This window comes from Triticum aestivum, chromosome 4A (assembly GCF_018294505.1).
Source record: "Triticum aestivum cultivar Chinese Spring chromosome 4A, IWGSC CS RefSeq v2.1, whole genome shotgun sequence".
NCBI classification, from domain to species: Eukaryota; Viridiplantae; Streptophyta; class Magnoliopsida; order Poales; family Poaceae; genus Triticum; species Triticum aestivum.
In genome coordinates, this window is record NC_057803.1 from 97,867,110 (window position 1) to 97,887,838 (window position 20,729).

A 20,729-nucleotide genomic window follows, 5' to 3' on the forward strand; every position below is an offset into this window, starting at 1 on the left:
AATCCGCGGCGGGCGCAGATCGGGGCGCAGATCGGGGGCCGGCTCCCGGCGATGGGCGGCGACGGGCGGCACCTGGGGAGGACCATGAGCTTCGGGATCCCGGACGTGGCGCTGGGGCTGGTCATGGGGTGCGTGGAGGACCCCTGGGACCGCGACGCCATCTCGCTCGTCTGCCGCCACTGGTGCAAGGTCGACGCGCTCAGCCGCAAGCACGTCACCGTCGCCATGGCCTACTCCACCACCCCCGACCGCCTCTTCCGCCGCTTCCCCTGCCTCGAGTCGCTCAAGCTCAAGGCCAAGCCCCGCGCCTCCATGTTCAACCTCATCCCCGAGGACTGGGGAGGCTCCGCCTCGCCCTGGATCCGCGAGCTCTCCGCCTCCTTCCACTTCCTCAAGGTGCTGCACCTCCGCCGGATGATTGTCTCCGACGACGACGTTGCCGTGCTCGTGCGCGCCAAGGCCCACATGCTCGTCTCCCTCAAGCTTGACCGCTGCTCCGGCTTCTCCACCTCCTCCCTCGCTCTCCTCGCCCGCTGCTGCAAGTAATTTCTCCCCTCCTTGTTCCGGTTCACAAATGATGTGCATGCATTAGTTCGTTTTAATTACTGCGGTATCTCTTTCTTGTCCTACGAATTAATCTGTAGTTTCAATTGTTCTAGTTAGTTTTTCTCTTCAGAATTGTGTTTTGTTCTATTCGGAAAGCGTTGGTAGATGGGATGTTTGTAAAGCGAGTATATATAAGATGGTTCTTTTGTTCATTTGGAAAGGGGAAAAGTAAGTGTAACGTCTCACCTTTTCATGATGTAAAACATCATGCTACTCTTTGCAATTTGGGAATAATTCTAGCTTTGGAGCAGAAATTAGGAAATGTGGACTTTAACTGCCTTACTGAGTTGGGGACTTTGCTTAGTTGTTTATACTTTCTTAGAGAACTATGATACTTGGTGGAGATAGTTTTGAAAAGCAGATTATCAAAATGGTGCTGTAGAAGTTTAGTAAGAATGTAAGAGCATGCATTCATAGGTTACTAGTTTAATTAATCATATTTCTTGTCATGTGCAGGAAACTGGAAACGTTGTTTCTTGAAGAAAGTTCTGTTGCTGAGAAAGAAAATGATGAATGGCTCCGTGAGCTTGCTACCAGCAATACTGTCCTTGAGACGCTGAATTTCTTTCTGACGGATCTCAGGGCATCCCCTGCACATCTTCTCCTCCTTGTGCGAAATTGCCGAAGGCTGAAAACTCTCAAGATTAGCGACTGTTTCATGTCTGACCTGGTCGACCTGTTCCGTACAGCAGAAACACTACAAGACTTTGCTGGTGGTTCCTTTGATGATCAAGATCAAGGTGGGAATTATGCTAACTACTATTTCCCTCCTTCAGTACAGCACTTGAGTTTGCTCTACATGGGAACAAATGAGATGCAGATATTATTTCCATATGGTGCCACACTCAAGAAGTTGGACCTTCAGTTCACATTCCTTACCACAGAGGATCACTGTCAATTAGTCCAGCGCTGCCCAAATCTAGAAGTTTTGGAGGTATGTCCTGGCAAATTATTTTAAATGTTTTTCCCATCTTTCCTGTCTGGAAGTCTGATAGTGAATAAGCTATCTCAAACGTGTTTTGTTGATAATTTGTCTTCCAACAGGTGAGGGATGTGATAGGAGATCGAGGGTTAGAAGTTATTGCGCGGACCTGCAAGAAATTACAGCGACTCAGAGTCGAGAGAGGAGATGATGACCAAGGAGGTCTTGAGGACGAACAGGGTAGAGTGACACAAGTAGGATTGATGGCTGTAGCTGAAGGCTGTCCTGATTTGGAGTACTGGGCAGTACATGTGTCTGACATTACAAATGCAGCTCTTGAGGCTATTGGCGCATTCAGCAAAAACCTGAACGATTTCCGACTTGTCCTGCTTGATAGAGAGGTGCATATAACTGAACTGCCCCTTGACAACGGGGTTCGGGCTTTGCTGAGAGGTTGCACCAAACTCCGGAGGTTTGCATTTTATGTGAGACCTGGAGCTCTATCAGATATTGGCCTTTCTTATGTTGGCGAATTTAGCAAGACCGTCCGCTACATGTTGCTTGGGAATGCCGGGGGGTCTGATGATGGACTGCTGGCATTTGCACGAGGATGCCCAAGCTTGCAGAAATTGGAGCTAAGGAGTTGCTGCTTTAGTGAACGTGCATTGGCAGTTGCAGCCTTACAGCTGAAGTCACTCAGATATCTTTGGGTGCAGGGATACAAGGCATCTCCTACTGGCACCGATCTCATGGCAATGGTACGCCCCTTCTGGAACATTGAGTTTATTGCACCAAATCAAGATGAGCCTTGCCCAGAGGGTCAGGCACAGATTCTGGCATACTACTCTCTGGCTGGGGCAAGGACAGATTGTCCTCAGTCAGTAATTCCCCTCCATCCGTCAGTGGGAAGCTAAAAAGACCACCACCAGTTTGACTGTACATACATGTTTGATGCCAGCAAAACCCACAATGCGGTATAGGGACATTCCACCTTACAGTGCCAATTACGGGACTGAAAGCTCAAGTAAAAGCGACCCACTCTGAACTGCCTTGGTATCTTAGGGGCAACATTTTTGGGTAAGCTGTTCATCTGGCCAACATGGATATCTTTGTGTACTACACCATTTTGACATGGCTCGGACACGCATTTTTGTAATAATGTGCCCAGTTGTAATGGCATTTTTCTGTTCTTGAGCTTTGCCCACTGTATTGTTGTTCTACAAACAGTATTGGATTAGTTGTTGTACCATCTGTGAAACAATCTGCACAATGTTATGTTTAACCCATGAATATCTTGAAATTTTGCTGCGGCTTGGCCTCAGTTTTACTGGTTGTGATTTTCTACCTTCTCTTATCTTTGGATTTGTATGGTGAACGGGCTGTTATAGGCTCTATGGATTGCAGGAAGCAGTGATTTATTATGTTGAAATAGAAGAACAGAATATTGAGATGTCACTTACTGTGAAATTTTACATGATTTCCGAATACTACATGAGATTCTGCATAACACACGAATTTTACAACTTTTGCTAGGAAGGAATTTAAGAGAGGGTTGAGGGGAGAAGGTAGAGAAAGATATTTCAGAACTCAGAAATTCTGCAATATATGCTTTTGCACAGGAAGCAGCTTCAGAGGATTGAGAGGGTGGAGAAAAATAGAGTGAAAGTGTATTCGACAAATGATGTTCGAGCTCATACTGAGATCTTATAGTATGGAAGCTATATGAATGAATTTCATAGAAATTTGGTAACCTACTCCTATTAGGCAATGGACTTTGAAGAAGAATTCTTAAAATTCAAATACTACAACACAAATCCTACGATCTAAAGAGACTCTTAGGGCATTTGAAATAAAGGAAAATTGCAGTATCGAATTCCTATAGAAAAATCCTGACTGGGTCATCTGAAACAAAGAAACGACTCACCAATATTCCTATGAAATTCTTATAGAACAAAGCAATCCATAGGAAAATTTCTGCGTTTTTCCTTTGTAGTATGCTACAAATCCTCTATTCTTAAATAGATGCAACCCACTACCTATTTTTCCTCTTCATGCAACTATGCTGCATCATAAGTCTTGTGTTTAGATCCCGTAGGAATTCAGGTTAAATATCTCATTTCATACAGTTTTACCATTTCTACTTTTTTTAGTTCCTACGAGTGCTAAGTTACCCAACGCTGAAGAAAACACAGTGCGGCTGCAAGATAACCAGAACACCAGAGCAGATCAGCAGAACATACTCCCTCCGTCACGTAATACAAGAGCATATAGCATGGGTACTCCCTCTGTCACATAATATAACATCATATAGCATGGGACAGAGGGAGTACAAAACTATCCGTTAGCCAAATCCATGATGTAAACTGCCAACCAGACTGAAAACAGACACAGAAGTATCCAGTACAGCATATAGCATACATATGGCATGCAAGTCCAGAACCATGACGAAATACAGCTGCTTCACTAGGTGCACGATCATACCATCCACACCGTCTACAAACATGCAAAGTAACTAAAATTCCAACATCACAACGGAAATACGGTGGCCTGGCGCTTCGTAAAACATCAGGTGCTTGCTGAGGTTGAGCGCTCCCTGGAGACGGACCTCGAGCATGAACTGCGGCTGTGAGCATAGCTTTCTCTGGAACGCCTCTTCCCAGGTGACCTGCTGCGCGATGCCTTGCTTCCGGCGCGTCCTTTCCGCGGAGAACAGCTCCTTGATTCTTCTGACGCCGGGGAGCAGCTGCGGGAGTAGCTCCTGCGTGGCGATATGCTGCGAGAGTAGCTCCGTCTTCTGCTCCTTGGAGAATAGCGCCTGCTGTAGTATGCTGAAACAGAACGGTCGTGGGAGCGCGACCTCCGCCTACTGTAACGGTATGGAGATCTTGAACGGTGGCGGTGACCATGGTGGGGTGAGTAAGATATGCGCCTGTCGTACGGTGAGTAGGACCTTCGCCTGTCGTAGGGAGACTCCGACCTGTCGGAAGGAGTGTATGATCTCCTTCGGGAGTATGATCTACGCCTGTCACGACGAGAGTATGATCGTCCTCTGCGATAAGGAGAATAAGAGCGTTCTCGCTCAGGCGAGTAGCGTGAGCTGTAACGGTCTCTCCTAACAGGTGACCTGCTTCGGGAATACCTCCTTCCTGGTATCACCATATAATCAAATGTCAACAATCAGATGTTATATGAGGTGTCAGCGGTGCACACTTTCCAGCACACAATTCATGGTACTAAGGTATCGAAGATAAATCATGACACAATAACTTACCACGCGATGATTTGGCGCCCAGATACCTTCCCGGTGTTGGGGTTCGACCTCGTCTTCGCTTTGCCTGTGGTGGAGAAGGGGCTCAAAATCAGTACTTGTGTTTTATGTCAAAAGCAAGACCGAATAAATTATTGGGGATCTGAAGAACATAAATGGTAAGGAAAAACAATAATGGTGGGCGTACGACCCTTTGGTTGAGGTAGCATTGTTTCGATCTTAGGTTGTGTATCTTTTGAATTGATGCCAAACAGCTGTGGGCATCAACCTGCTGCTGTCAACAAAATCTTCAAACAAGAAGAACATTCAAATATTTAGCTTGGAAGGCTAATCTGTACATAATAATTCCACTCCATATAGAAGGAGAAGGAGAATGGACAAATATCAGAGAGTTAACATTCTTTTGGCAATACCTTCTCAACAGTAATGACACGACCTTCCAGCACTGAACGGTCGAGATATTTGATGCAGCGTTCTGCCTCCTTAAGAGTAGCCATGGTGACAAACCCAAATCCACGTGATTCCCTTGTCCATGGATCAAGTACTATACTTGCATCAATCACCTGTGGCACAGCCAGCAAGATAAATAAGTGGAATTGTTAGCAATCTTCTCATATGCGTACACTATTTTCCTCAGCAAACATTTCCATAAAGATTACCTCTCCCTCTGTAGAGAAATGCTTCTCCAGATCTTGATCAGTTAGACGAGATGATAAACCAGTCACGAAGAGATTGTTCCCAGGGTTCTCAACATCACTCGAGTCCACACTCCTAACACATTACATGGATATCACTATCAATTACTCCCTAAAATTAGAGCCAGAAATGCCTAGACTCCAAAACATAGAACATGGACACAAACATAATATTAGCATTTCTGACGATAAATGTTATTTACCTTGAACGACTCCTGTACCTCGAATACGACATCTGCAAAACAGACAGGCAAACGAATCAATACCCACCAGAGGACTCGTATAGAAAACTCTCAGATAAGTAGCACGTAACTACATTTCTAAATGTATCATGGCTTCGCAACATACTACCGCATAGCGCCAATAGATCATACAAATATCTAACCTGACCATAGAAGCTCCGATCACTGCGACAGCTTGATTTCAAGCATGCAACAATCCACCATCAGTTTACACTTTACAGCGTCGAAGACATGTGGTCATAAATTGTTGCGTGTGCAAAAGCTTGGGGACCTAATTACATAGCTACAACCTTGTTTCGTGTTCAGTTCAGCCAGTTCAGTGTTAGAGACTGTCTGTTCCCGGAACAGTTTCCTTCCCAGCAATTCAACGTTCGCATACACGTTACGCGGGTTCAGTAAATCTGTTTCCCCCATCGCGTTAGATACAATCTCGCAGTCCAGATGAAACCACTACGCACAGAACACGAATTGGGGAAACATGACCGCTACAACCTAGGAATTCTCGGTTTAATTTGTTTCATGTCATATAGATCTAGCGCGTTTGCGAATCAGAGTTGAGGATCAATCAGCCCCCGAACCCTGACGCACGTTTTTCTACTGGCAAGTGTGGGTCTCATGGGTCTCTACTATGTGCAAAACTATCACCGAATCAAACAGAGCAGAGGGCAGGATGAATCCGCAGCGCCATTTTCACATCCGAAGTATAGTACTGTATCATGCTACCGACGGAACAGGAGAAGAACCCGAGAGAATACCTTTGCTTCGTCGCCGCTGCGACTGCGACCCTGGCCTCCGAAGCCTCTCGAGTCGCTGTCTTTCGCTTCGCCTCTGCGTCTGTCTATCAGTTGCGACCTGCGACACCGCCTCTGATTTCCCGCTGGATCGCGCACGCGCGTGTGAATAAATAGATAGGACCTGCGGGAAGGTTCTGGAGGGAGCCGGACGCGAGACTTTCTCAAATCCGGTTGAATCAGCCGAGCGAACGCACCGCACGGCACTACCTTCCGCTTCAACACTTGGCATCTCTCTGAGCCATCAGTTTCCCCCTTTTCCCACCTTTTTTCTGCCGGCTTTTTTAAAATGGTCGTAAATTTAGGAAGCGTGTGGCAAAACTTTCAAAGGGCTGCGTTGCGATTTTAATCTTGGCACTCATGTGGCAAAAAAAATAAATCATCCACCAGTCACAGCGCGCCTGCTTAAAGTTATAAGCTGGTTGCTTCCAAAAAGAAATTTCTATTTTTTCCGATTATTAATGGCAGAGGCCTGATGGGTCGAATCGACCCAAATAGCACAGGCATTAAATAACGCACCTGAGCGAATAAAGACAAAATCACTAGTTAAAGAATACTCATTACAAAGGTTACCCCACTATCAAAGGCGCTTACAAGTGACACATGTGAGTCACTTGTTGCAACCCATATGTTTTTTTTGCCATAGATTCATTTATTCAAAACATTTTATTTTTTGAACCGTGCGTTTAAATCCTGAACCGTCTTCATCGTTGGATTTCTTGCGTTGAGATCTGCAAAACTACATCTCATGTTAATAGGTTTCGACAGACTTTTCTTCACAAAAACAAAAAAGGCAAAAGGAAGAAAAAACAAAACATGAATACAAAAGAAATGAAAACCCAAAAAACCCGATTCGCGTAAAAAATGGAATACAAAAAACCCGAAAGAAAGAACTCGAAGTCCGGAAGCACGGTTGCGGTTTTCGAACCTTTTTAGAGTACAAACCGTGATTTTCCTTTTTATCGAAGAAGCACAAGTGTACTTCTTGCGAAAGCAAAACTCTGCTTTCATGAGAAGTAAATTTGTGATTCTCATGGAGGCACATCACAACTTTTTTTCAGCTCTGCTTCTTGTGGAAGCACATATCTTCCTTTTTCAAGAAGTATAGTTGTGCTTCTCATGGAAGCATATTTTTTCCGAGAAGCACAACGAGCTTCTCTTGGAAGCAAATGTGTGCTTCTCGTGGAAGCATATTTTTTTCCTGAGAAGCACAACTTTGAAAATGGGTCTCTCCCCCCTTCCCCCTTCCCCTTCCCCTCCCTCGGGCGACGAGAACAGAGTGAGACAAAATCCCCAATCTGCTCACCCCCTCCACCTACCCCGCATTAGTTCGAGCTCTCCCCACCCCAGCCTCCACCTACCAACTCTCATGGCGGGGGCGCACCGTCATGGGTTGCGGATCCGTCGACTTGCACCGATGACTCGAGTTGTGGAGCCACGGGCGCTCCCACTTCCAGGAGAGGCTCCACCACTTCAGATCGACCCCAACTCGCCGGAGGCTCGACGGGAAATGCGTCGGGTGGTGTTGGAGCGCTTCCCCAATCGGGAGGAGTGGGGAGACATCCACCTCGACATCCTTCGCTACACGAACTTCGCCGAGCACGCGCGCTTTCATCGGCAATGACAGCCGCGTGGATGTGGAGCTCCTCTTCTGGGCGATTCAGGAGGCCGAATCACAGGATCCAATACAGTCGGCGAAGTGGGCATACTTCAAGACGGCGAATCCGTCGCGGCTCAACATCAGGCCGCCATCGGTGGAGGGGATTGCCAGCATTCCGCCGGAATTCCTTCCGCCGGGGGTGCAGCTGCCCCGCCACCGCCAGTGAAGGAACTGATGCCCCTGTCCATCCTACATCAGCGTCACACCATCGACCCCCCTCCCTGGCCGGGTGAGGAAGGTATGCATTCGATCCGCCTGTCCTCCTCATTTCGCTCTCGTTTGTTGGATTTGCGTTCGCGGAGTATTCATTCGAAAATTGGGAAGAAGAGTTTGGCTATTCGTTTGGTTGATTCGGATAAATCTAGGGTTTCCCCCAATGCGTTGATTGATTCTACTGAATCTGTTGCCGTTTCTGCGGCATCTAAGCATGTGATTAATTCGAATTTTGGCAATAGCCCGTTGAACAACGAGATGATGATAAGCCAAAAGCCGTCCTCTCTGCCCAACCAGGTCGTGATGGGTCCCAGTTTTAGTATACGTGACCCTGGTAGGAAAACACATTCTCAGTTTACGCGTTCACGTGGAAAGGGTGACCTAGAAACTATAGAAGAGCACTTTGGCCAGCTCTGGCTCATTCATTCCCCTCCTCTCCACCGCCTACCTCCACCACCACCACCCCCTCGAACTGCCCCTCCTTCCGCTGGGCTCACTTGTTGGATCCGGAAGGACTTGATTGCATCTCGCTCATTCACGGCCGCTGATTGCCACCCTGCCCCCTGCTGCATCTTTGATCCAATCCCAAGAACCATCAAGGTTTCAAGGGAGTGTTTGGGCCCCGGATCCCTCTCTTTTGCAGCCGCTGTGAAGCGAGGATTGGTGATGTCTAATCATCGGAATGCTGGTGCGGGATCTGGCGCAGGTGGTCCTTCGAAGGCTGCCACATAGAGAGCCAGCTCGCAGGGAGGGAGGAGGCAGCCATCTGCCCCGACCTCTAAGGATCTGGCACCTGCACCAAAGCCTACCAAATCCAAAACCTCTACTGTTGCCTCTTCCTAGGTACAATCTTCTTAGTCTGTGGAGGTGGAGATGGAGCAAGTTTTAGATCCTAGGTACAACGACATGATTTGCTTCAACTGTGGAGGTCCAGGGCATTATGTTGGAAATTATATCAAGCCGAAAACATGTTTTATCTGTCAGTAGAATCACAATGTGAACAACTGTGCTGCCTGGACTAGGGTTCATCCAACTGTTGCCTTCTTGGCAGTGGAGCAAATGGACTTGGTTTCTACCATGTAGATGTTCATGTGTGAAAGTGCGTTATATCGACTAGAGGGGGGTGAATAGGCGATTTTTATGAAAGTCTTCAGAACATAGAAGTTTTGAAGACAAACGATAAAATTAAACCTATTACCATGCAGCGGAAGGTAGACTACACTAGGCAAACCATAGTCAAGTATTCAATGAAGTGAAAGCACAAAGACTAATAGCAGCTAAGTAGTAAGGATCAGGTAGGAAGATATTGTGAAGCCAAACAGAACACGCAGTCACTCAGTGAAGACAAGTGATAGTGCAAACATACAATGACTTCACAAGGAGTAACAGTAAGTAAAGGGAAGTGAAGATGAAACCAGTGACTCGTTGAAGACAATGATTTGTTGAACCAGTTCCAGTTGCTGTGACAACTGTACGTCTGGTTGGAGCGGCTAGGTATTTAAACCTTAGGACACACAGTCCCGAACACCCAGTCCTGAACACGCAGCTCAGGACACCCAGTCCTCACCGTATTCTCCTTGAGCTAAGGTCACATAGACCTCGCCCAATCACTCTGGTAAGTCTTCAAGGTAGACTCCCAAACCTTCACAAACTTCGTTCACCGGCAATCCACAATGTCTCTTGGATGCTCAGAACGCGACGCCTAACCGGCTAGAGGATGCACAGTCCTCAAGTGTAATAAGTCTTCAGATCACACAGACAAGAAGACTTAAGTGATGCCCAATTCTCTCTGGCTCTGGTGGTTAGGGCTTTATCCTCGCAAGGAATTCTCTCTCAAAGGCTTCGAGGTGGGTTGCTCTCAAACGACAAAAGCCATACTTTCAATCTGAGCAGCCAACCGTTTATGGTTGTAGGGGGTGGGCTATTTATAGCCACTTGGCAACCCGACCTGATTTGTCCAAAATGACCCTGGGTCACTAAGGAACTGACACGTGTTCCAACGGTCAGATTTCAAACTCACACGACAACTTTACTTGGGCTACAAGCAAAGCTGACTTGTCCGACTCTGGACAAGATTCGCTCTCATAGTCTTCACTCGAAGACATAGGTTTTTGGTTTAGGCATCACTTCAGTCATTCTGACTGGTTCTCTTGGACCCCACTTAACAGTACGGTGGTTTCTATGACTCAACACAAAAGAAAAAGAACTATGAAAGATCTAAGTCTTCGAGCTCCATAGGCTTCATATAGTGTCTTCTCTTGTCATAGTCTTCAATGTGAATATCTTCATATACCACCTTTGACTTCAATGTCTTCATACATTTTTAGGGGTCATCTCTGGTAGTAAAACCGAATCAATGAGGGACTTCTACCTATGTTATCCTGCAATTCTCACAAACACATTAGTCCCTCAACTAGGTTTGTCGTCAATACTCCAAAACCAACTAGGGGTGGCACTAGATGCACTTACAATCTCCCCCTTTTTGGTGATTGATGACAAACTAGTTGAAGTTTTCAATGGGGAATATAATCTGTGAAATTGTAAAGGATAAGGAATTGTCTTCATAAGTTGCAAGGGCTCCCCCTGAAGATGTGCATATAAGTTAATTTGCTTTTGGAATGCAAATGCACATGGCAGGTTGTACTTGTGGAGATCCACTTCAACTTATGATGACAATCCACTATGCATGTGAAAGTATATGAAGATAATGACATGCATAATGGAAAATGGACGTCTGCAGAATGAGCTAAGTGCGGAATTTATCGTCGCACATGCGGAATTTATCTTCGCAAAACAAGGTGGCAAATAAGTAGCAGACGACCATCTAATTTAAGTGTTACAACTCATAAGAACCAAATGTAGCAAAAACGAGAGTTGTAAGCATGAAGCAGAATATAAAGCACCCGCCCATATGGAGCCGCTTGAAGACTATCAATCTCATATGCTTCTCCCCCTTTTGTCAGTAATGACCAAAAAGGTTTGAAGACATAGAGCCTCTACTCGTTCCCATGAGGAGTAGGTGAAGTAGCAGGGTTGTTGGTGTTGTTTGGCAGTGCAGAAGAGCTTGGAGGTGCTGAACGAGGTGGCGGTGAAGTAGCATCGTCTTCTTCCTCAATAATTCTGGCAGTCACTGTGGCAGCAGAGGAAGAGAACTCAGAGTCTTCAAGGGATGGAGTTCCTAGCAGCACAGCCCTTCGAGGAGGTGTGGAGTCAAACTTGAATCTCTTAGTGAAGCCATCCTCTTGAAGATCAGCTTCAGAACACATCATCGTGAGCCCTTTTCATGTGCGGTGACAGGTTTCATGGGCAACGAAAGCATTCTTGGTGGCAAGGTTGCGAACGCGATTAACTTCCACCAAGAGGCTTTTCATCTGACGCTTCAGCCAGTCATGATGCCTATCCTATTTCTGATGTAGAGCCACAAGAAGCTCTCGGTCGTTGAGAACACGAGTGCGCTTCTTGGGTCTTGGAGCAGTGGCACTGTCAGTGGCTTCAGTGGGAGCAGGGTATGGTGCACGTGTAGTGCCAGCCAAAGGATACACCCGAGAAACTGCTTCAACGCCTTCAACGTTCTGAGTAAAACTCTGATGTTCTGCATTCTGAAGACTTAGAGGTTGCTTGGCAGGCTCAGAATATATGGCTTCAGTAGACATGTCCACGTCAGGCAAGAAGATCCGATGGTTGCGGGCTGAGGGCTGATACGAGATGGCGGAGTGTAGCTTGATCAGCCGCATGACCCAAGGGGTGTAGAACTTCAAACCAAACAGATCAATGCCTGATGCAGCAAGTTGGCGTATGGAGAAGTCCTGTGCATTGAAGCATTTTCCATGAAGTATATAGAAGACCAAAGTCTTCATTGCACCCTGAAGCTTGGCATTTGGAGAGTGCCCTTTGATAGACCAGAGAGTTCGCCTGATGATGTGATAGATGGTTCTTGGCAGATACTCAAGGTCTTCAACGAAGAACTCTGGGATAAGCAGCATCTTGGGGCAATGGCTTCATCATGTTGAGCATCTGACTCATATCAGGTTCTAGCCGCTGAAAGATGCTCTCAATAGCTTCAGTATGCAGCTGACAGCCTTGCTCGAAGAGATCGCCAGGAGTGGGCAAGCCAGTGAGCTCAATGATGTCAAATGCATTGGCTTCATGATGAACGTTGCCAGTCATCCACTCCAGGACCCAAGTCTTTGGATCTCTGATGTACCCTCTGATGTGAAGTGTGGCATAGAATTGAAGCAGCAGCTCTTCATTCCAATGCTCTTCGTCAGTAATGAACGGCAGCAGTCCAACTTCCTTGAAGCAATCTAAAGCTTCTTCCAAACAGGGCAGACCAGCTATAGCTTCAACGTCAAGACGCTTGTGTGGGAAGATGCGACCTTGGTTGTAAAGAATGCAAGAGTAATAGCTTCGCTGAGGATAGCTCCAGAACCGATCAGATGATATCCTTTCCCTTGAGTAGGGGTTCCTGGAGCTATTGAAGAACGTGTTGTCTGCCCTGAAGCCATTGATGTTGAAGGAGCCAGGTGCTGATGCAGGACCTGGAAACCTTGGCAGTCTTGGGATTGGCTTCTGGACCTGAGGCCTGTGCTCAACATGATAGTCGAATTGAGGACCGACAGCAGACTCAGGAACAGAAGTGGCGGGATCAGTGGCTTCGCTGTCTTCTGATGCCTTCGTTGGGGATGGCTCCACATTAGCTTCATTGGTGATTGTGGCAGCCTCACGATTTTCATCCTCCACTTGACTAGCTGGAGGGTCGGTCACAAGCACATTCTCCTGGAGAACTGCTTCTTGGTGGGACAGGGGAGTGGGATCTTGTGGGACTCCTTCTTCTGCGGCCGATGCAGCCGGAATGTCTTCAGCAGAGACTTGAGGCCTTGGACCTTTGTGAAGCCTGCGGAACGCAGACGACGCCTGTGGAGTTGGAGTGGGCTGGGCCTCATAGTCTTCTTCCTCTTGTGGGCGATCCGCCCATGAAGCATCCTGTGCAATTGGCATCAGTGGACGACCAATGCTGATGAGTTCGCTGTTTTCAAACTGAGGAAGGACTGCACCATCTACTACATTGTCATGATGACCAATGTCTTCAGCAGCGATGGGATCAGCTGCTGGAATGCCTTCAGCTTCATGAGCCTCTATGGAAGCAGGCTCATGAATTGTCAGTTGTCGTTCAGCTTCAGGATAGACCATAGAAATGGGTTTAACTATCAAGGGCTCTGTGGAAGCAGCCCGAGCTTTCTTGGTCTTCCTCTTCTTCTTGGAGGGGGCAGTAGGAGAGGCTTCAGAGTGTTTCCTCTTCCTGGATTCAGCCTCAGCAGTCCTTGTCTTCTTGAGCTCTGAAGCTGTTGACCAGCTTTTTGGCTTCGAGCCAGTCAGTCTAGTTGGGAAGACAATCAGAACTGCTTCTTGCCTTGGTGCATCAGGTTCAGCCATAGCAGGCTTCTTCTTCTTCTTTGCTGCCATCCTGGGGTCGATGCCAGGACGCCCAAGTGCCTTGCGCTTCTCAGCCTCATTATAGGCTTGCACACATCTGTCAGCCAGAGTCTTCATGCGCTCACGCGAACCCTAAGCTTCTGCACGCTTCTTTACAAAGGCTTCCTTGAGCTCGTGCATCATTGTCTTGAAGTTCTTCACTTCTTACACGCTGAGCTTGGCCATGTGCTTCTTGAACTGAGCCTTTTCATAGTCAATCTTCTGCTTCAGTTCAACAATGCGCTGGACAATAACAAGTTCTGAAGCAATGGCGCCTTGGAAGGCGACACTAAGGCCAATGGGTAGCTGCAGATCTTCAAAGCTGATGTTTGGCGTGTCAAACCACTCGTCAATGAAGTTGTGGATGATGGTGACATCAAAGAGAGGCAGATCATTGAAGATTTTTGCTTCTTCTTTGCTCCTGATTAGTTATTCAAGAGCGTCATCTGCAAGATCTTCATCACTTGACAGATCAATGTCGTCATTGCGCAGAATGGCAGCAGCTGTTAGCTCTTGGCCAGTGTGAGGCAGAGGCATCTTGGCCTTCTGGGGCTTGGAGACGCGTGATAAGTCTTCAGACTGCACACTGTCTTCAGGAGGTGCAGTTGCCAGTGGCTTCGCCCTTGAGACTTTTGGTGAAGGGGCAGGTTTTGAAGCTTTAGGCTTCTTCAGCTTCTTTGTCTTCAGAGCTGCAGGAGCTTCTTCTGATTCAGTGTCAGCTGCAGACTCATTCACTGCAGTCCCTTGAACTAAGATGTAGGTGATGAGGCCTTCAAGGTTGGCGAAAGGACCGATGACATTGGGTTCAACATCTCGTGTGCCATCTGCCCTTGGTGCTGAGGGACCAGGGTTGAAGTCTAACCCAAAAGTCTTCTTGTTCTGCTTCGCTGAGTTCTGAGCAAACTGGAAGTTGCGCTTGAACAGATTGTCGTCACGACACCATAGCAGTGACGACGAGTGTGCATCAGCAGGCTATAGTCCACGGACCATGCATGGATAGAAGCCTTGAGCAATGGCTTCATCTCTGGACCTGGGTAGAAGATTCTTGAATAGGATGTCTCCCCACGGTCTCTTGATGGCGTTTTTCTCAGCATACTCCCGGGTCACAAATCTGTATTTGAACCATTGTTCTGCCCAATATCTACGAATCCATTGGATTCGGGTCTTGTGCTGACTGTAATCCTCTTCAGGATCTGTCTTGTACATTTCTGAGAGTTCATCTGGCAGATCTCTGGACGTTTCACCATGACGCTTTCTGCCACCCTTCCTTGCTGCTTTCTCTGAAGCCATATACTTTAACTTGAAAGGCTTCAAGACGTTCAAAGGCTTCAAAGGTTTTCATTTGCTGGACCAACATGAACTGGCTTCGGGCGAATTTATGTGATGTTGTAAGAATTCTGCAAATGAATGCAGACTATGAGAACCAAATGATTGTCCCACGGACATGTACCTGTGACAGCATTAAGGTGCGAGGGAAGGGGAAGAGGTCATATGCATTCTCAGAAGATTTTGAAGATAAATCAGTTTAGAAGACATTGACCTCATCGTGCGAAGACATTCACTCATAGATAAGAAGTTGGTTCCAGATTTGTACGAATTCACAGATCAGTACAAGTGAGGAATCTAACTACTTTGTGAAGCACAAGTGAATATACTAGGCATGTTATGAGATGCAGTATGAGAGAGATCTAGCTTGTGTGAATAGAAATTGCTTGTGGTAGAAAGTGACAAATCCATAGGATCAATGGTGCTGTAAAAAGAGGAAGTTTTATTTACCGCACTAAGAACTGCTAGACGGAGTGTAAGATGAGGCCGATCAGTTTGATCTTTCGTGCCCTAACTTGGCGACGGAGGACACCTACGGCGATGGCGGAGAGGACAATGTCCGCGGTCGGCGTGAAGACGGCGTCGGAGAGGTTGCGGCAGCGAAGTGCTTCGTCGCCGGCGTCGTCGAGGGCTAGCGGTGGCGCTAGGGTTCGTGCGAGGGTGGAAGAAGAGATAATGACCGCTGTGAGTGTGTATTTATAGGTACAGGGGCGGCACTGTGCTATTACACAGGTGCCCCTGGCGATTCGCATCTGAGGAACACGTGGCCATTATGCGGAATTTTGGGGTTTGTTCCACGTCCCACGCACGCCTGGATTGTCGGGTGGTCGTTCCTACTTCTCCGGATTTCATGTGGAGGAATGAGCATTGAAAACGGACTTAATGGTTGTCTCTGTATCTTCTGCTGACAAGGACGCAGAGAAGACATTCGATAGTTTCAATAGAATGCATATGACTTGGAGAGATAGAGTTTGAGATAGAAAGCATACAGAGGTTAGGGTCCGATCACATTCACTTAGTTCAAAAGATTCAACACGAAGACATAGCTATAAGTGAATGTTGTAGAGGACAGAACACTAGTATATATATATATATATATAATCAACATAGTGAAGATAATCATGAAAATATGTTGAGATCGAAGCCAAACCAAATGTGAAGACATTGCAAGGTAACGCCATGAGTGAAACACTTCAAAATAGAACATTTGGTGGTGGTGTTACCCACAGTATAGGAAGTATTAGACCCAGACACGGCGCACAATTATCGTGGCGCTCCGAAGTCAAATTCCACATTAATGTATTCACACTTAGAATGTATGTCTTCATTGATTGAAGATATACTTTACTTCGTGTGTTGCACATCTAAGTCATCAATATGCATAAGGGTTAGGATGTGTGCCTGATCACAGGACATTTGAGGATTCCAGGATATTTAGCTCACACCGTAACTTGCAAAACCTCTTCTCATCCAAGGGCTTGGTGAAAAGATCTGCCAATTGCTCTTCAGTGTTGACGTGTATGATATCAATGTCTTCCTTCACAACATGATCTCTGAGAAAGTGATGACGAATTTCAATGTGCTTTGTCTTCGAGTGCTGAACTGGATTGTTGGCAATCTTGATGGCGCTTTCGTTGTCGCAGTAAAGTGGCACTTGCTTCAGATGAATGCCATAGTCCTTGAGTGTTTGCTTCATCCACAGAAGCTGAGCGCAGCAAGATCCAGCAGCAATGTATTCAGATTCAGCAGTGGAGAGAGATACACAGTTCTGCTTCTTTGAAGACCAACATACAAGTGATCGTCCCAGAAAGTGACATGTGCCTGATGTAGACTTGCGATCGACTTTGTCACCAGCATAATCAGCATCCGAAAATCCAACCAGATCAAACTCTGAGCCCTTTGGATACCATAATCCTAGAGTTGGGGTGTGAGCCAAATATCGAAGAATTTGCTTTACAGCTAAGTGATGCGACTCCTTTGGTGCCGCTTGAAATCGAGCACACATGCAAACACTAAGCATAATATCTGGCCTAGATGCACATAGATAAAGTAAAGAACCAATCATGGAGCGGTATACCTTTTGATCGAACTCTTTACCATTGTCGTCAGGACCCAGATGATGTTTGGCTGGCATTGGTGTTGTGAAGCCTTTGCAGTCTTGCATACCGAACTTCTTCAGGCAATCTTTGAGATACTTCTCTTGAGATATGAAGATGCCATTGCGTTGTTGTCGTATTTGAAGACCGAGGAAGAACTTCAGCTCCCCCATCATGGACATCTGATATTGCTCTTGCATCATATATCCAAACTCTTCACTGTACTTCTGTTTGGTGCAGCTGAAGATAATGCCATCCACATATATTTGGCATACAAACAGTTCACCATCATATGTCTTCGTGAAAAGAGTGGGGTCTAGGGAACCAGGTATGAAGCCTTTGCTCTTCAGGAAGTATTTGAGTGTGTCATACCAGGCCCGAGGGGCTTGTTTGAGGCCATACAGTGCCTTGTTGAGCTTGTATACCATGTCAGGATGTTTTGGATCTTCAAAGCCAGGCGGTTGTGCAACATACACTTCTTCTTCAATCTTGCCATTGAGAAAGGCACTCTTCACATCCATTTGATATAGAAGTATGTTATGATGATTTGCATAGGCCAGCAGTATGCGTATGGCTTCAAGTCTAGCCACATGAGCAAATGTTTCATCGAAGTCAATGCCTTCCACTTGAGTATATCCTTGAGCAACGAGACGAGCTTTGTTTCTGACAACTTGACCATGCTCATCTTGCTTGTTGCGGTATATCCATTTGGTGCCTATTATATTGTGCTTCCGTGGATCGGGACGCTTAACCAGTTCCCATACATTATTCAGCTCAAACTGTTGAAGCTCTTCTTGCATAGCTTGAATCCATTCAGGTTCCATAAAGGCTTCTTCAACTTTCTTGGGTTCTGTTATTGAGACGAATGCGAAGTGCCCACAAAAATTTGCTAGCTGAGTTGCCCTTGAACGAGTGAGTGGACCAGGTGCATTGATGCTATCAATTATTCTTTCAATCTGCACTTCATTGGCAACGCGAGGATGTACAGGGCGAAGACTTTGCTCTTGCTGTTCATTGTCGTTGTTAGAAGGAATGTCTTTAGGCTGAGCATTGTCTTCATGTTGATCAGGTGCTGAGATGATAAGTTCTTCTTCAGGATGAGCTTCAGAAGGTATAATTTCTCCAGTTCCCATTAGCTTGATTGATTCACTGGATGGAACTTCATCTAGCACATTTGGCAGTTGCTCTCTTTGTGAACCGTTGGTCTCATCGAACCGCACATCCATTGTTTCAACCACTTTGTAATGAAAGAGATTGAAGACTCTGTAGGAGTGCGAATCCTTTCCATATCCAAGCATAAAACCCTCATGTGCTTTTGGTGCAAACTTTGAGGTGTGATGTGGGTCCTTGATCCAGCACCTTGCGCCAAATACTCTGAAGTAACTGACATTTGGCTTCTTGCCAGTAAGGAGCTCATAAGATGTCTTGTTCAGAAGCTTGTGAACATAAACACGATTGATTGTATGGCATGCAGTATCAATGGCTTCAGGCCAGAATTTTCTTGGGGTCTTGTATTCATCTAGCATCGTTCTGGCCATCTCAATGAGTGTTCTGTTCTTGTGTTCGACGACGCCATTCTGCTGTGGCGTGTATGGAGCTGAGAATTCATGTGTGATACCCAAGGTGTCAAGATATGTATCAAGGCCAGTGTTCTTGAATTCAGTGCCATTGTCACTTCTGATGTGCTTTACCTTGGTGCAAGAATTGTTCATAGCTCGATTGGCGAAGCGTCTAAAGACATCCTGCACTTCAGTCTTGTAAAGGATTATGTGCACCCAAGTATATCTAGAATAATCATCAACAATAACGAAGCCATAGAGGCAAGCAGTAGTAGTAAGAGTTGAGTAATGAGTGGGACCGAAAAGATCCATGTAAAGCAGTTCGAAGGGTCGAGTAGTGGTCATGATTGTCTTCGAGGGATGTTTGGCCCTCGTCATCTTCCCTGCTTCACAGGCACCACATAAGTGGTCTTTCTTGAACTTGACACCCTCGATGCCTATGACATGCTTCTTCTTCGCAAGGGTGTGGAGGTTCCTCATGCCAGCATGCCCAAGCCTCCGATGCCAGAGCCAACATTCTGAACCTTTTCTAGAAGACATACTACAAGCTGTGGTCCTGCTGAGAAATCTACCACGTACAAATCATCTTTTCGATACCCTTCAAACACTAGAGACTTATCAGATTCCATTAGTACAAGGCAACGATATTTTCCAAATATTACGATCATGTTCAAATCGCAAAGCATTGAGACAGAGATTAAGTTGAAGCCAAGGGATTCAACAAGCATGACTTTATCCATGTGTTGATCCCTTGAGATTGCAACTCTACCTAGACCCAATACCTTACTTTTACTAGTGTCAGCAAATGTGATGTGGCTCTTGTCGGATGGACGTAAGGTTGAGTCCATAAGAAGACTTCTTTTGCCAGTCATGTGATTTGTACACCCACTGTCAATAATCCATTCTGAAGACGCTGGTGTCATACCCTATAGTGCAGTTAGGGGGATAGGCTTCACCAAGAGCATTGTGAAGCAAAAACATTTGACGAACCAGTGGGTTATGAAAGCTTAGATCCAGGTTAGGACTAATCGGGAGAGTAGCAAGCGATTCAGGAACGAAGTACATAGTAAGACCATTCGGGCATTTGATCTTGCGCCCTACAAGATGTTTAAGGTCCCCAGCAATAGCGTCAGACGATTTTGGTTTTCTGCTGGAGACCTTTCCCTACAAAAGAGAGTCAAGCTTTCTTAGCCACCACATCTTCAAGGGTGGCTTAGAAGCAATAAGTCTAAGTGCAGCATCTGAGAATTTTGGCTTTGAAGCCCTAGCAAACAGTCTTGCAGGCGGACAATAGTACTCATAAGAATAAGCAGAATAGTTCTTGGTCTTATGAACATGGCGGTTTGATGAACCGCTCTCATATTCATATGCCCGAGTATGGTTTCCCTGCAAAACATTTGCGTTAGTGCGACTCAGGTGAGTCCTCTATCTGTATGAAGCCTTTGGACCGTATGAAGCCTTTGGTCTGAGGTTTATCTTCTTCACGTGAGGTGTCATGATGACATTCACAGGAAGACTCTCCAGACACCTTTTCGGAACCCAGATCTTCTTCATAGGCGGTCCATTCCTGCAGTTAGTACCAATGTACCTGGCAAACACTTCACCATTCTGATTCTTAAACAATATATAGTTTGCATCAAAGGATTCATCAATGACAATGGGGTTAGCACAAGTGAAGCCAGATAGATTGGATGGATCTGCTGAAGGTTCCTTTGTAGCAACCCACATAGTTTTGGGGTACTGCTCAGGTTTCCAGTAAGATCCATCTGCATTCATTCTCCTTACGAACCCAACACCCTCTTTCCTAGGGTTTCGGTTCAGAATCTGCTTTTTGAGGACATCACATAGTGTCTGATGCCCTTGAAGACTTTTGTACATC

General features: G+C 46.2%; 2 protein-coding genes across 2 annotated transcripts; one reads left to right on the forward strand and one right to left on the reverse strand.

Annotated features, from left to right (window-relative positions):
• LOC123085381 (coronatine-insensitive protein homolog 2) lies at nucleotides 1-2,831 on the forward strand. The gene is made up of 3 exons (XM_044507009.1): nucleotides 1-542; nucleotides 1,063-1,540; nucleotides 1,651-2,831. Exons 1-3 carry the CDS (start codon nucleotides 52-54, stop codon nucleotides 2,440-2,442), a joined length of 1,761 nt encoding a protein of 586 aa, XP_044362944.1. The 5' UTR covers nucleotides 1-51; the 3' UTR covers nucleotides 2,443-2,831.
• Nucleotides 2,832-3,882: 1,051 nt separating this feature from the next.
• On the reverse strand, nucleotides 3,883-6,698 carry LOC123085382 (serine/arginine-rich splicing factor SR45a). The gene is made up of 6 exons (XM_044507010.1): nucleotides 6,489-6,698; nucleotides 5,695-5,726; nucleotides 5,456-5,567; nucleotides 5,210-5,359; nucleotides 4,800-4,863; nucleotides 3,883-4,674 (listed from the first exon to the last, which is right to left on the reverse strand). Exons 2-6 carry the CDS (start codon nucleotides 5,724-5,726, stop codon nucleotides 4,094-4,096), a joined length of 939 nt encoding a protein of 312 aa, XP_044362945.1. The 5' UTR covers nucleotides 6,489-6,698; the 3' UTR covers nucleotides 3,883-4,093.
• Between the last annotated feature and the right edge of the window lie 14,031 nt (nucleotides 6,699-20,729).